The 10345-nt window shown below is 50.6% G+C and overlaps 1 protein-coding gene across 38 annotated transcripts in view; it reads left to right on the plus strand.

Annotated features, from left to right (window-relative positions):
- Positions 1-10345, plus strand: part of CaMKII (Calcium/calmodulin-dependent protein kinase II) — a 115677-nt gene that overhangs the window by 94843 nt on the left and 10489 nt on the right. For 9 of the 38 annotated variants that reach the window (XM_076518250.1, XM_076518256.1, XM_076518255.1 and 6 more), the window contains 5 exons: positions 3094-3252; positions 4461-4535; positions 8797-8872; positions 9158-9252; positions 10093-10210. In XM_076518250.1, coding sequence (XP_076374365.1) covers positions 3094-3252; positions 4461-4535; positions 8797-8872; positions 9158-9252; positions 10093-10210 — 523 coding nt within the window. Of the gene's footprint in view, positions 1-1075; positions 1241-3093; positions 3253-4460; positions 4536-7450; positions 7514-8796; positions 8873-9157; positions 9253-10092; positions 10211-10345 lie in introns of all 38 variants that reach the window. The other 29 variants (XM_076518273.1, XM_076518280.1, XM_076518285.1 and 26 more) reach the window with 10 other exon arrangements.

Raw genomic sequence — 10345 nt, forward strand, 5'->3', positions numbered from 1 at the left:
AGTTTCCTCGTTTGCTCTCGGCTCGTGCCGCGCACGCCGACAGATCGGCCCGAACGGGGCCAGCTTTAACGCGCGTGTACAAAGTGTGATCGGTTCGTTCGATCAATCGAGACACGGTTTCGTTCTACGAACCGAGCGTGACTCGAGTCGATGCACCCGGGTCCGGTGCTGGTAAACGATCCTCGTGGCAGGAGGACGAACAACGAGCGTCCGTGATCGTCGAGGTCGACTCGGGATGCCTTTCGCCGATCGACAACCCGAGGTTCTGGATCGAGGTACGGTAGCGCACACTCCACGCTTTAAACCAGCTTTAAACGTGTGTGGCCGACGTGTGTGTATGTGTTGCTTTATTCATCGGATTTATTCTGCAGCGAATTTATTCCGAACTTTTCGATTACTTGAACCGAGAAGTTTATCCAATCGTTTTCTGCGAGACAGTTCTAATTAATCTAAAATGAAAAATCGCGAGACATTCGTCTAATTGTGCTTGAGTGTGCACTACCGAACCCTCGCGAAGCCTTTCGCGGGCCACTTGCGACCCGGTCTTCCAAAATGCAATCCCGAGCGTCGATCTTTCCGAGAGTCGCACGAGTCGAGGCACATTCCCCTTTGAAGCTTCAGGATTGCTCTTAACCCACCCCGATTGTCTAACGATCAAGATAGCAGACTCCGGTTGGACTCGCATCCTCCGATCGGCTAGCGATTGTATCATCTCCGATCTAAAACCGCCCCTTCCTTCGTAACAGTTTCAAGACCCGAAACCCGCATCGTAACCGTTTTCAATGAGAAGGAACTAACACGGCATAGACCCGATCAGGACACGGTCTAGGTGATCATCGTCTCTCTCCAGTGTTAACAAGCTCTGATTTAAAGCCCGAACTAACCACGTTCTCGTTGCTAATCCCTCTCGGTGTCTAAATTTAACCAATGGCATTGTTAATCTCGAGATGGGCCCAACTTACGACTCGGTCTAGTTTCGTCAGCGAGAGTGTTCTGTGGACTCTGTTGCGTTTGGAGAGAGCCCCCCCATTCGCTGACTCTTCTAATCGGTGACTATTCGAAATCTTCGGGAAAGGCCCCGCCTCGCAGGGCACACCCCCGAACAGCCCCGGCGGCGTGTCCGCGTTCGCCAGAGTGGTCGGCGCGGCGAGCCAAACCAACAACCCGAACAAGCAACCCCAAAACCAGGTTCAGGGAAGCCCCCTTGGATTAGCCGCGGTCCTCCTACAGGGAGCGCAAGGTAATTCGGCCCTGCCGATCAGGATCAGCCTCGGGGAGGGAGACCCGCGCTCGAAACTCGCGCAGCGAGTCCTCTCTCCGCCGAGAGACGGTCGGTTCCTCCTTCAGCTCCGCCCACCGGCCACGCCGCGAGCCTTCGGCTCCGCCTGCCGGCCACGCCCGAGCCTTCCGATTCGACGGGGCCGCTGGCGGGAGAGACCGTGGGCGGGCTCGAGGGCGGCGCCGAACGCGACGCCGAAGGATGAACCGGTCGTCTCCGCACGGGAGACCTACTCTTGTCACTTCCGCCTACGCCAGCGTCGCCAACAATGTTCGCAAGTTCTCTTGTCCCCACCAATGCGTTGACGAAGGGCGCGATAGGGCCTCTAGGAAAAGGCGAGTCGCGATAACGCCTAGCGCAGGCTGTAGGGAAACGAAGGGACGATCTACGAAGTCTGTCCTCTCGGCGAGAGTGTTCTCGCGAAATCCGCTCGCGAAGGGCGACGAAGGAAGCTCCGATAAACGAACGCGCGACGATTGAGAATCGACGACGACGACGACGATTACGATTACGACGACGACGACGACGATTAACGTCCAGCGATATCGCGTGGACCGGTTTTGTATTGTTCGCATTTGTGAAACGTCCAGTTTCACGAGACCGCGGGCCTAGAAGACTAATGCAGCGTGCGAGTTGCGTTAGATAGACGATGATCGACTATCGTTTCGCTCTCGAACCGTAGAAACGAGGCCGAAGAGCGAGTCGGTGGCCGGAAACCGGTGAGTCTGACTGTTTACTTAGAGTCGAAGCATGACTTGGATTTACTTTTGTTTCCTCCTCTGTACGAAAACTCTACACCCCGTTCACGACCGAGACACTCGCTTCTCGAACGATCTCTGTCTCACGCTTCTCGATATACTATGCCGAATTCACCCTGTCTTGCTTTTTGGACACCCTGTCGTCACTCTCCGAATCACCCTCACGCCATTATTTCGATCGCTATCACCCGTCGACTGTGTCCGCTGCCAATTTTCATTCTTGCACATGGACGACACTTTCTCTCTTTCTCTGTCTTTCTTTCTTTCACCGAAAAATTGACGCGTTTCCTAGTACTGTCTGTGATCTGGATTAACATCGATCTATAGCTCTGTCACACGCTCTATCTTATCTTGGACGGCCTTTTTGTCTCTCTCTATCTCTATCTCTATCTCTGTTTCTCTCTTTCTCCCTCTCTTTCTCTATCTATCTCTATCTATCTCTGTCGAGCGGCCAGGGAACGCCTCTGCATTTTACCGATTCGCTTTAAATGCTCTTTCTATTTTGATTCTCTCTCTCTCTCTTTCTTTTCGAGCTTCCGAACCGCCGCACTGTCGATCGAACAGCATCTCCGCGGAGCTTCTCGACGATTTATTAACACTTTCGCGACGGGAGAAAACTCGATAGAAATTTTGGAACTTTAAACGTGCTACAAATACTCGTGGAACACGTATTTCCTTAACACCGAGTACACGGAATTCCTGAAAGTATCAAAAATGTACCGGTACAATTTATTCGACGGACTTCCCGTCAATTTATTCAATAAGTCAACTACCCGTCAGTTTTTTACATCTTCAACATCTTTAAAATTGAAATATTTCCCGTTTTCCGTCACGAGATCGTTAATCTCGATCTCGGCGATCGTCGAGAGCTACGCCAATGACGGCTCCTGCGGTAGAGGGCCGTCGATGCGCGCGAGGCGAGAGTGTTGCGGCTCGCAGTGGCTCGAGGGGAGTCACGCCGGTCGGGAATAGAAACCCAGAAGAGAGCACGGGGACGAAGCTGTTCTCGGTGGCTGACGGTAGCTCGTGTTTTGGTTTGCTTGGTTGCATGACTAGCTGGCATCGCAGGGAGCGGTAGCAGCAGCGGTAGCAGCAGCAACAGCCAGAACAGCCAGACAGGCGCCTCGCCGTCATCCCCCGCAGCTGTCTTCATCGGAAACAACCACGCGACGACGCCCACGGCATCGTCGCGACGCTACGACTCCGCGAGCAACGGTCTGTAATCTACGCCTCTCTCCGAATCTCTCTCTGCTGTCATGGAGGAATCGGGAATTTTCTCTTCGCGAATCCAACCTCTTGAGCCACCCACGAAATTCGAGGGTGCGGGCCCTAAAATCGTCTGTCGTTTTTTTTCGGTGACGCTAATTTTTAATCTTGAAATTCATTTTCATTCGGAATTACGAATAACCAGCTGAATTTTACTAGGATTTTTGGAACACTAAAGAGTTCGGCTAATACGGTAATATCTCCCTAACTGACGCTAAGAATTCTTCCCAGATTGTCCACAAAAATGGACAATTTGGAAAGAGGAGACAGGATTATTCGAGCCCTGCGAGCTCGTTTTTATAGTTGTGGACAATTTATAACTATAAAAATAAACCGCAAGGCTCGAATAATCGTATCTTCTCTCCCTAAATTGTCTATCTTCGTGGACAAACTGAGCGTCAATTAGAGAGATATTACTGTATTCACTTCGATATTCTACTGTATTCTATTCGAAATTCTACGGAATTTTTCGGCAATTAATTTGTCGAGTGATCTACTGCGTACCGTGATTCCCTGGAAAATATTTAAATTTGACGAATTTTCACGATTGATTCGATCACGACCGGCTAAGGAGTCGCCTAAGGGGTTGATCTTCTCAAATCGATTTCTGCTTCGACAAGATGCCACGCATCGAGACCATTATGGTTCTCGAAACGTTCTCGAAGAATCCGATTTTTCTGACCGCCACAGTAGAGAGAATTCGTCGATCTCTATCGATCCCTGCCCACGCGAGATTCGGCTTGCGGACAGGGTGCACACGATTTCTGCACATACTTTTTGAGTTCCTTGGAGCTTCGGTGTCAAGGCAATAATTATACCATTGCGGTCGCAAAGGATGTAGTTTCTTTAACGAAAAAAAGCGTCGTTCCTTGAACGAGCGGCGCGCGAAAGCTTCCAGAACAATTTCCAGAAGCGAGGAACGATTTTCGGTGTCGAAACTTTAGCGAATTACCGGAAATCGACGCCGCGTGTGCACCCGTCCGCCCGCGGCCATTTTGAAATCTCGGTGGCGCTCTGTTTGACCAGTCCTGTGTGTTTCTGCATGTTCCGGTTGTGCACGCATCGCTGGCATGACGCATCGATTACCGAACAATTGCATGCGACCGCAAACGAAACCGAATATCGAACCCGAACCGAACCGAACGAGACCCGTTCAGAACCGGAAGTTCGACGAGTCGGGACGGCTGGACACGTGCAGCATGGCCAGGCCGAGGGTGGTCACACGGAAGACGGTAAGAAGAAGAGCACCGCCGGCACCGGTAAGGTCGCAGGGAACGGGAAAATTAAGGGCACGAAGGACGAGGACGTGTGCCCGAAGCATAAACGGTGTTGCTTGTCCTGAGAGACGCGACCTCGAACTCCGATCGATAGATCTCCGCTGCGATATCACTTTTTCTCTTGTCCAAGTAGCTTCGACGCATTTCCGTCGAAACAATGCACTTTCTCGCATGCACACATTCCAGAATCGTAGGAATCTAAGCCAACTATTTATTATTTCGAGGAAAACTTTCGGATCCGCGTTGCGCGATACGAAGTATTTGGTCCTCGAAAACTGGGCGAACGTCGATCGAAAAGATCTTTTGGAAGGGTTGTCCGAGATACTGTTTCTCTCTTGATTAGTTTCCTGATTAATTATTGTTAATTAATTATTAATTACGTCGCCGAGAAATCGTGTCAGCTTCGTTCTTTACAGAGGTCTTTTAGCGATATTAATTTCTCAACCCTTTACACTCGAAACCGTTTTAACTGTAAATTGAAAATAATTTGCCTGACTCGCAGTATTTCCATTGTATACTGCATTTTATACGGCATTTTATGCATACGAAATCGAGTCTCGTGATTCATACAACAGTTACGCTTTTAATAATGTTCAAAATCTAAACTTCGACGATATCAAAATGCTCTTAGAACGTGACATAACAATTTTAGTGCCTCGGAGTCACCACTCGAGTGCAAAGGGTTAATATACAATTTATATCGAATTTCATTGCATCAATTAAAAAATCAGCCCGGTTTTCAGCACGATTGCGAGACCAATGGCGACAGTGACACGGCAGACGACTCGGAAACGGATGATTTCGATCGATTATTAATCTCTTAAATCCATAGCTTCGACAGAAAATTCTAAAAGAACATTCGCTAATTAATTCGTACATTTCGGCCAAACGATTTAGAGCAAACTACTGCACGTCGCGCGACGTCGAGACCGAACCGTTCGTTCAGCACCAATCCGCAACAGAGAATTGATCTAGATTTAGAGGATTTCGAGGTCGTTGAAGCGCCACGAAGAGGCCCGTCCGCGCATCTCTCTCTTTCAGGGACGGTCGGCGCACGCCTGCTCAGAGGGTGTCCCGTTTGTTTTGGACACCCGGTATTTTTGGTGCACCTGGTATTTTTCTTTGTCTCTTGGTAGACGGTGCGTCGCCGCGACCGCCTCGCCGAACGATCTTCCGCCATCATTCTTCTCGGATCGGCAGCCTCTTTCGAGAGGCTTCTCGATCGTCTTTCGATCGTCTTTCGATCTCTTGGATCGCGATCGAAGCTCGGCGACACTCGTTCTGCGAGACGGCTCGCGGCGCGGCTCCCCGCAGCAGAGGTAGTCACGGTTTTAATTTCGGCGGACGGTGAACCGTAAGTAGTAAGTATCGATCACGTGCCAGACAATGAATCCAGGAACACAGGAAAACACAGGCGCCGGGTCTTCCGTGGCGGTTCCAGGACTCTCTCGCCAACTCGCACGAAACCTACCGCGCACCGTTTCTCTCCGCGGACGATTTTCCCGCGTCCGTTTCACGCTTTCTTTTCTTTTCGTTTCTTTTCTCTCTCGGTGTTAGAGACACGTGGGCGCCACAGACGCGTGCGTGGGCCGCACGCACAAACGATTTCGTCGCGCGGAACGCGCACACCTTGCCGTTTCTCCCGCATTTCCGTATGCCGCAGAGATCCGCCGCGCTCGTCGACCGTCGCGCGCGCCGTCACCGTTTCCTCGAGCCGCGGTAAATCTTTCGATCGCGTTCTCGTAGAAGCGACGACAACGATTCGGCGACGGGGTAGTAGTAGCTTCTCCAATTTAACCGGAAACGGAGCCAGCGAGACGGTCGACGAGCCCGCGTGCGCCGCGTAGGATGATCGAATTAGGCGCTGGTCCACGCAGAACGCTACAGATCCACGTGTATAACAACCCATTGTTGTGTAGGCGCAAACTGTGAACGTATTTACCAATAAAACTTGTGAAATCCAATACCGTTGTGTTGTGTGAACCACAGAGGGGCGTCGAAAGAATTCTCCGGACAGGCTTCGTAGCTAAACGAGATCGGAGATCAGAGATCGGATCGCTAAATCTCAGATCAGAGAGATCGGATCACTAAATCCGAGCGCCTTTCCGAGCCGCGAGATGCTCTCGAAATCGTCGCGACGCGCGATTCCGCCTAGCCGATTCGCGATCGGATCCGGTACGCCTCGCACGCGCCATCTTGGAACGATCTCTCGTGGCAGCTGCGGACCGACTTGGAAGAAGAGCAAGGATAATTAACGAGAAAACGATGAGGACGAGATGGAACCGGAGGAGACGGTCGATCCTCTTGCGATATATTCGCGGGGATTAAGCTCCGCGCGGCGCTTCCGCTCGCGACAGTTTTCCCTCGTTAACGCGTGTCCTTTCGGTTCATCCCCTCGCCCCCCCCCCCCCCTGAGTCGTCGCATATCCAATAGAGCACTCCCGTTTGTCTTCGTCGTTAGAACCGATTCCGTTTAGAGCCAATAGGAAAGAGTGCCTGCTACTCTCGATTGCGTCGCGGCTGTGTTCCCCGGAATCGCGCCGGCGAGGGAAAACTCGAGCGGAATTTTCGAAATTGCAATCCTTCGAGCGACAATCTCGCCCCCCGGGGAGGGAGAGCGCCGCTTCGATTTCTCGGAGAGGATAGCGGTGAAATAACAATAATATCGGGCTTAATAACATTGGTTAATAATAATAATATTGATTTCCGAACCGCGGATCTTAATCCCACGCTACAGAGACAGCTTCAGTCACGCAGAATGATCCTCCCGGCTTCGCAGAAACGTTCATTGAATATCGAGAACGGTATCTATACATATATATGTGTATGTATTTATATATATGTATATATATTATATATATTGCTTGTAGAAATAAGAATCGTGTGTCCTATCAAGACCTGCAGCCAGCTCTCGACCAACTCCCAGTGCTCAGGTAACGAAAAAATAACCAAACACCTCAGAAAAAAATCGTCTGAACAACCGGAGACTCTACTCCGAGCCGAGAAAACGACGGATCACCGCGATCCGGATGAACTCTTCCTCGTGAATCAGCTCGGTGAATCTCCGCGATCCCGTTCGCGAGTCGACGAGAAAAAAAAGAAAAAGAAATAAAAGATCGATAGGACTGCAAGAGCATTGCACGATGGTGGTGGTGGTCGCAGAAGTATTATAGTTTGCGAGAAAACGAACCCTCGCGCCTCGCGGATCTCTTTCTCATTTTATTTTGTCGTTCGCGCGACTCTCGAATTCCGCGGGTAGGAGCACGACCTTCCTTTCATTTTTTTATCGTTCTTCTTCTCGACCGTGAATCGATCCGACGAACGGCGGAGCTTTTGCGTTTAATTAGGCTAATCGACGGATCCGGAGAACGTTTCACAGCTGCGTCGCGACGAATCTTTTGGGGGAAGAAAATAGCGGGCGAAGCGTCGGAGTCGTTTCGGCCGTTCTTCGACGAGAGCCCTGAAGAAGGAGCGACACGAAACGTCTTTTGGTGGCACTCGGACGGCCATTTTGTTGTCCGGCCAGAGGGAACCTCGAGTTCCTCAGGCTCGTCGATGCCTGGCCCGCAGTCCGAATTAATCGGACGACCGGAAAAATCGGCGAGATCGAGGCCGAGAAAAGCCGACGGACTCGCGGCGAGCATCGGCGAGCGTATTCGGTTCTCGCGATCGCTTCCGATCGCTTCCGGTTCGCCGGAACTGCGTCGGCGGCCATTTTGCACTCGCCCCGATCCCGGATGTGCCCCCCTGGGTCTCTCCCACTCTCTGCCGGGGATCGGCGCAGGTCCGGCGAACCCGGAAGGAGAAACCATTGCGTGGGAAAAAGAATCTTGGAACGATCGCGGCGAGGTCTCTCGCCGAGAAGCGTCTCGGTTCATGAACGAGCCGCGATCGTTCGAGGATCCAGGCATTGGAGTCTGCGCTTGTTCGCCGAGAATATGTATTTTGATTAGACGTTCTCACGAGTTTTTCATCCTCGAAGAAACTAAAGAAGCTTTCGAAAATTTTCTTTTCGAGACTCCAATGGCCAGGTTTTTGTTTCTTTTTTTGGGTATAATCTTTGGCGTAGGACGTAGAAGTTGATAAAGATTCGTGTATGTAACTGTTGTGCCGTACTCTACGATGTGTCGGCATGAGCCCGGATCAAATCTGTTCGTCGATCGGGCCCGCCGATCCCCCGTGTACCGACTGATCGATAATCTGTTGACGATTGCAGCACGCCGTCAGGAGATCATCAAGATGACCGAGCAGCTGATCGAGAGCATCAACACCGGCGACTTCGAGGCGTACACGTAAGTCCCGTATAACTAAATCGACGCCGAACCTGCTGCACTCGATTTAGAGACTCTCTCTCTCTCTCTCTCTCTCTCTCTCTCTGTGCTTTCAACAATTTTTTAATAAAATAAATTAGTTATATGCCAGTCGTATCGAGACCGGCACAGCAGCGGGTTCGGCGTTACAAAGGTCGTCGATTTAATCGAACCGTCGGATCCTAGCTTCCGTAGGAGCTAGAAAGCACTTTCTTTCTCTTCGAGAGATGCGAAGAAGCCCTTCTAACCGTTGTAAATCGCTTTCAGGAAAATCTGTGATCCACACCTGACCGCGTTCGAGCCGGAGGCTCTAGGTAATTTAGTCGAGGGAATGGATTTCCACAAATTTTACTTTGATAATGGTAATTATGACTCGTTTGCATTCACCGCTATCTCGTCGACACCGCGTCGGCAAGCCGCTGTGCACCGTTTCTCTGCGTGAAAAAAAAAAGAAAAAGGATCCCCTTTCGTTTCTCGTTCTCCCTTCGTGTCTCCGCAGCCGCCATCTTGTCGCGCGGTCGTTGAAGTCTCCGGGCCGATCGGCGCGCGCCCGCTGCGGACTCGCACTCAGCTTCTTATTGCACCTTTTGCCTTCGTTTCTTTCACTCTGTACAAAGCGTGCATCCCCTCTCCCACCCCCTCCGAGAGATCTGGACCCGAGAACATTGTGTACAGTTACCTGCACGATCTGCTCGCAGAAGTCTTTTACATCCGACCGATCTTTCCTACGGAGTACAGTAATGTCTCCCTAACTGACGCTCAGATTGTGCAGAAAAATGGCCTTCGGCCTTCTAGCTCGTTTTTTATAGTTGTTGGCACTTCGTAACTATAAAAACGAATCGCAAGGCTCGAACAATCGTATCCCCTCTTCCCAAATTGTCCAGTTTTGTGGACAATCTTAGCGTCAGTTAGGGAGACATTACTGTAATCTGAGCGTCAATTAGGGAGACGTTACTGTATAGTATTATACAAAACGGTCGCGCATGGTACATCTTGCTCGTTCAGTAAAAACGAAACAGCATCTTCTCGCTGTCTTCTTAGTTAGTCGAAATCCGAGAGCCTGCTCCACGTTATCTTTCTTTCGCTACCCGTTTACTTCTCTCCGAGTTTTCAAGCTGTAAATTTTCCGGTTCTCTATGTCGGTGCACCGGTGCAACGGCAGACCCTCGAATAACGAGTACTTCCTGTTTCAAATCACCAAGCAGTCCTGGGGAAGAACTGCAAGGCCGTGAACACGACGATCCTGAATCCCCACGTGCACCTGCTGGGCGAGGACGCCGCGTGCATCGCGTACGTCAGGCTGACTCAATACATGGACAAGTAAGAGCGGCGACGATTCTCGAGGATCATTCAAAACTATCTTGTTTTTATATTATTTATATTTATATATATTTATTATTTATTATTTATATATATTCACGGTGCAACCGTTAGTGAAACGTCTCGACGTCTTTC

Source organism: Megalopta genalis, chromosome 2, assembly GCF_051020955.1.
Source record: "Megalopta genalis isolate 19385.01 chromosome 2, iyMegGena1_principal, whole genome shotgun sequence".
In the NCBI taxonomy this organism is placed as follows: domain Eukaryota; kingdom Metazoa; phylum Arthropoda; class Insecta; order Hymenoptera; family Halictidae; genus Megalopta; species Megalopta genalis.